We start from the raw sequence: 6,234 nt of genomic DNA, 5'->3' as shown, positions 1-6,234 counted from the left end.
TAACAACAACAACAAAAGGTCCTATGATTGTTTCGGTCATAAACGCTGTAACACATTTTTTAATATTTTGACTAGTACTGGACTACACTATCACTTGAAGTTGCAGATTATTTAACCCGAGGCGGTGGAACTGGACGACATCCACTGTTTTATTCGACGCTGCCGTTGCAAACACGGCCAAGATGTGAACATCGTTTCGTTGAACAATGCATGTTCTCAAGCGCTCACCAACACCATGTGGGCTTGTTGATTTTACACTATTAACTTAGAAAGTACACTTAATTGTATACGAAATGAATATTAACTTTTACAAATGCTGCTTAGTCCGACGCAGCGCTTATGCGTATCTAAGCGTGTTTGCCACCAAATCGGATTTGACTGAGTTAATCAGATGGGTTATTGTTGGCGTCGACCAGGGCAGGGTGAGGTCGTGACATTCTAAGATCAAACTGGAAAATCTAGAATATCTAACGCAGATGTTCAAGATGTTGATTTCAAACTGCGAATTCACAGCAAGGTATCAAATCAATCAGGCATTGTTTCTACAACAACGAAGTGGAGTTTACAGACAAAGCCAACCCGGTTGCATTTCCCATTGATAGTGAATAATCCTTTCGTGACAGGATTTTAGAATTTTTAAAAATAGGCCCTCGTTCGCCATAAGATATCTGGAGAACACTTTATAACCTAAGACATTATTTCACAACATAGAAATCAGTAAACTTGCAGAGACAAATGCGTTATTTGGATTACAAAGTCAGCAGTCATTGCAGATTTTGTTGGTTTTTAACTTTTACTGCAATAAAAGAAAGATCTTAAAGTTCAAGTGTAACTTATTAGAAAGAAGATGAATCATTATCCTCCTTGATATTTGGATAAATGTGTTCTAGGACGAAGTACGATGAAACCTATGATAGTACACATTTGATTAAAGGCAGTAAATTAAGTCCCATTTAGTTAAAAAGATTTATTTGGCTTTTTGTATTGGCTTATATGTAATGTGTTGGGCTATAATATTGTTAGGAGACTGTTAAAAGTACGACTTTAAAAGAAAAATGAACTAATAAAATTATTCTTTGAATGGACAATACATTTCTTTGTTAATTGTGCATGTTGGTGTATTTGTATGGAGAGAGAGAGAGAGAGAGAGAGTAGTGCATGTTGCAATATCCTAATTCAAGCTGAAAAAGTATGAGTCGTATGAAAATGTGTCAGTACATTTTTGACCCCCACATTTTTTATTTGACCCCCAGTTTTGACACCAAAGGGTTTTTTGTACCCTCAATTTTACACCCCAGGGGGATACACTGCACGTCCTACAATCAGATATTTTCTTTACGGGCCTTCAATTACATGCGTTGGTTTCATTTTGTTGAATTCGCAGTTTTATTTTCTGTGTTTCGGTAACTTGAAATCTTTTCTTTCTTGATTTAATCAGAGACTAGTTTTTAGGAGGCTCCTTAAACTATCTATACATAAAACATAAAATACTATCGGATTGCATTACGATAGCAAATCTGTATGGTTTATCTTCAACCTTCCGTACCGTCAGCATTTCACGCTGTAAAACTATACAACTTCCATAAACACAGGGAATTAGTTTAACTACGTAACCTTATGCCAGTGAATTCATGGTTTCGAGGCACATTGCGCCTGTAAAAGTGCATCACATTTGCCACCATGGCGACATAACGGTATCTGCCGAGTCTCTTCTTGTTTATTCCATTGTGTAATTATCCAGTCTTCAACCATAAATACTGCACCTGTAGTCACACAACCAAGGTACATCATTAGATTTGAATAGGGCCTATGGTGCGACAGGGACACTCATGCGGCTCTGACCTGAATTCACCAAAAGTAAATCATATAATCATGAAAATTCACTAACACTTCACTCATTGACGTTTGCTCTTAGTAATTGACTATGGTCTTATGCTAAGTAATAAAAAGTGCGAAAGCCAACAAGTTTTGTCAAATTCAAGAACTAATTTATTTCCTTAGAATACAAAGTGACAATTTGAAGAAAAAAAACTTACAGTATTGAAAAGATGTTGAAGCAAGAATGAGTAATTCAGCAAGTAAACAAGATTATAAAACCCTCTACTTGGCAAAGGTCACAATTAGCATTTTCTCGAAATAATATGACTTGATGAAATTACCATTCTAGAACATTATAAGTTCTCAACTAGATAAACTGTTACAGAAATTAAATAAAGAAAGTGGTAAACATCATGATGCTAGGTAATTTTTGGATTCCAATATCCAAGACTCACGCCAAGATAAACATACATACTTCTAATTGATAATAATATTAATATTTAACCCACACTCTTAGAAAAATATTAACTATCCAATATTTCTTTACAAAATAAAAATAACATCAACATCCCATCAAAAGCATAGTGTACCTGATTTCGAAGAAGGTCAACAACTTAATGCAATTAAGCAGAACACACAATGATGGAGAAAAGATTAACAATACAAATTAAATATGCAATACCGGGGCATCAAACACTTGTTTCGAGTCGGCCGATGCTCCTTGTTTCTCACTGCCGACCTTAGCACTTTTTCCCCTATGGTAAAAAATATCACATTACATTTATATGATATTTATCAAAAACCCACTTGCCTACCCTAATTTTAAAACCATTGCAATATGAAAAACATTCTTGCATTATCTTACTTGTTTGGTAAGATTCCACAAATGTTTATCATTCCACACTATTTAATCATCTTTCTTAATCGCACGTGATGAATGAATTACTCTGCTGCCATTGCATCAGCTGAATGCAAGTATTGTTTCTGGAGATTTTAGTAGAAAAGTGGTAAATGTGTAAGTCTTGAAACTGGATTTATCCAACCACTGAGCGGCGACCAGTTTAAGCCTGTAAATTCCATTTGTAGAAGGTCTTTTAACCCCTGTACAACCAACTCTCGATCAATATGTAAGTTTTCCTTACTTAAACCTGAAGTTATTGTTTTATGATATAGACGCATTTCGTCAAAATAGCCACGTATCATGCGTATCAACATATTGGCCAGTGATTTTCTGGTAGTGTGCTCCTCACGTGCTATCAATTCAAGCATATTATTTATGGCTACGTTTACACCAGAAATGCTGTAGTTCATATGTTGCCAAAGACACAGCGACAGATGCTCATTCAGATTATCAATGTGTAGGCAACGTCCCTCAGGTACGTAGAATGCAAAAACGACATGTTCCCATCTATTACCAAATGTGAATACGTTGCCCCATAGTGTAACGGAAACTCCCTGGTCTCCAGTAGAATGTGGTCTCCATATCCATGTTCCAAAGTTCTCATCTGGTTGAATGATAGGATCACTGAACAGTAGTGGACACTGGCCAGTGCGGTAGGTGCCTGGTGGGCAGACAAGAATCGCGTGCATAGTTTCCATTTTATAAGCAAATGTTCCGAGCTTTCTTATCTCTGGCATAGCATAACCAAATGGACTTTCGCAGAACTGCATTTGATATTTATAGAGTACTTCTTGGATGCTGAGGGTAAATTTACAATTTCCATACCTGGACATGGGCTGGAAAGGAGCTGTACTAGCAAAATGAGAAATTACACTATCAACTGTCTCCATTGAAAATCTATTTTGCAGTAGGTCTCGAGCGCACTGTTTGTAGTTCTCCTTCACACAATCTATTTCTGTTTCCCTGATCTTTAGTCCAAACCATACTAAGTCCATGCATCCAATGCCAGGAATATCTTTTGTGTCCGGTCTAAATCCACCATCCTTTATGATAGAAAGCATGTTTTCGCATGATGTCCCATGTGTTATTTCAGTCACACGTATTTCGTTATTGATATCTCTTCCATATTTGTTCCCGCAGAATTCAATACAATCCTTAAAATATGGGTAGTTTTTTGGGACGAAATTTGGAGGAGAAGATCCTTCCCAGTTATCGGACTGAATAAATTCGCCGATCATGAAATATTCCTGCACACGATCAGTTCGTGGTACTTTCTGCCACCCTTTATTCATCGAAGCCATAACAGATCAGTAGTAAATAGTATAACTAATAAGGATCAGTCACTTTACAGGTATGTTTCGTTCAATGACCGGGATGAGAGGTCGTTGTATTTAATTGCCCATTTCTATGAAAAAGAAAGAAATGAAATATTTATACAGAATTCATCATATTTAACATAAGCAGATGTCCAGTAAATGTACAATAGAAATTTGTCGGAAAACGTTGAATTTCACATTCATAAATAAAATTAATCCCAGATGCTTGGAAGTTTGCAGTAATTTCGTCTACAATTGTAAATTTACAAGCTTCCTTGGGAAGAAGTACAATGTAGGTAGATAGTGCTTTGATTAACGTGAATAACTGAGGTAAGCAACATTGAAACTGCGCATATTTGCACGAAACAAACAAATTCTATTCTAGGTCAGATCTTAAAATGGTCTCTTGAAACCATTTTAAAGAGAAAGATACATTTGGATTGTACATTTTGTATACTTCGGTTAAAAGAAATCAGTAAAAGTCGTTTGACAGACTGGTAAATTTTTCTATATCACATGAGTACATGTGAGATAGCTAATCAACGGGGCACTCGATCTAAGAACAAGAAATGTATTAAAGAAATCAAACAAGATATGTTTCTTGAACACTGCCATGGATACAAATTGTGAGATGGCAATCAGATTATGTTACGAAGAAAACACTAAAAGATATTTGTAATATAGGTAAACCAACCAATATACGAATAACACAGTGGTGGGATAAAAAAAATTGTGCAAATAACAAACATAAAAGAGAATAAAAGTCTCACTATAATCATTCTTTCACGTTCACACAAAGCCCAGTTGAAAGATGTTTTCTTTTACATTGTTTTCAAGAAGAAACACGTGACACTCTGCAATTTTTCTGCCACATATAACTAAAAGAAATCATAGTCCACTCACTCTTGAAATTTCATTAAGAGTTTTCAGCCAAACACTTTTCAAAATGTTCAGAATTCTTAACAATGCTACCCAGCCACCCCGCTATCACTGAAAGTTTTATTACAAATCCTAGGCCTGTTGCAACCAGTTTCAATCATTTAGATAAAATTCCCAAAACACCATCTGCTCATCCAGTTTTAAGAGGCTTTAACATACAAGCTTCTAAAAATTATAAAGAAACTCACTTGTCCTCCATCACATTTGAACCGCCACCATTTTAAAATTTCCGAAAATCACAAAGCCACTCAAAAGTTTAGGATAACATTAAACACCAATAATCATATTTCCTACAAAAATATTAATGCCAATACCAACAAATTTTCCTCGTGTAATTTTCCCGCGCAGATGTCAACATTACAAATTCTGTAGTTTCCACTATTCATTCCAAAGATTTGTAAATGTTCTTTTTCATCTTACAGAATATAAATAACCTGTTATCGATGTATTCCTGTATTAATTGAAAATTCTGCTCTGTGTTACCTTTGTATTCTATTTGAAATGTTTTACTTTGTAGGACTAGTGTTCTGTTCTAATTCTAGTTTTCTTTTTCATGTGACATTTTGTAAATACTTTGTAATGTGGCTGTATTTCTTCTAGTTCGTATATTGTTAAGCAATTGTGTTATCTTCGTTTGTAGCAAACATTTCCAGTTTAAGAAAAGGATTAATACTTTTGGAACATAGTCTTCAGGAAATTCATTGGATACAGAATATATAAATCCATTTATGTACGTATTAAAATGTTTTCTAGCTACTTTATGTTATACATTTAATTAATCTCCTTCTCGTTTAAATACTATTCAGTTTATTAGCAGGGCGTTAAAAGAGAACTCAGATAATCAGAACTGTATTATTCCTTTCTCATTGCAATCGTTTGCTAGTTTATATTCTTGTCCTGTTATTTTAGAAGTCTGTAAATCAGTGCAGTACATAAAATGAATGATTCTGAAGTCATAATTTATAGCAAACGAAAATTGGCTATTGGCTTGAAATCTTTATCATGATACTTCGAAAGATCCTGCATAGTGCCTGGTGATGTTAGCTGCAAAATTGAAGGGACACTTGTTGTTCACCTTAAAAATATCTGTTAGTGTTCACCAATATAGGCCATTCATTTCGACTGTGATATCGTCACCTATACTATGTCCAAGGACAGCTTTAATTTCGTCGTTGTCTTTGGTAACATGTCCTCTTGGTATTGTATATTTTCTCCATTTCTGTTCTTATTTTTTAATATCCCAGCAAATTCTTGGGAAAT

General features: G+C 35.0%; 1 protein-coding gene across 4 annotated transcripts in view; it reads right to left on the bottom strand.

Annotated features, from left to right (window-relative positions):
* Nucleotides 1–1,966: 1,966 nt before the first annotated feature.
* The window catches only part of LOC149796535 (uncharacterized), an 81,836-nt gene continuing 77,568 nt past the window's right edge, over nucleotides 1,967–6,234 (bottom strand). For all 4 annotated transcript variants that reach the window (XM_089961230.1, XM_089961233.1, XM_089961229.1 and 1 more), the window contains one exon: nucleotides 1,967–4,124. In XM_089961230.1, coding sequence (XP_089817356.1) covers nucleotides 2,812–4,020 — 1,209 coding nt within the window. In that variant the 5' untranslated portion in view covers nucleotides 4,021–4,124 and the 3' untranslated portion in view covers nucleotides 1,967–2,811. The remainder of the gene's footprint in view (nucleotides 4,125–6,234) is intronic.

Source organism: Sinohyriopsis cumingii, chromosome 6 (assembly GCF_028554795.1).
Source record: "Sinohyriopsis cumingii isolate HCF-2022 chromosome 6, ASM2855479v2, whole genome shotgun sequence".
Taxonomy (NCBI): Eukaryota; Metazoa; Mollusca; class Bivalvia; order Unionida; family Unionidae; genus Sinohyriopsis; species Sinohyriopsis cumingii.
The sequence above is the reverse complement of the archived record's forward strand: the minus strand, read 5'-3'. Positions and strand labels throughout refer to the sequence as shown.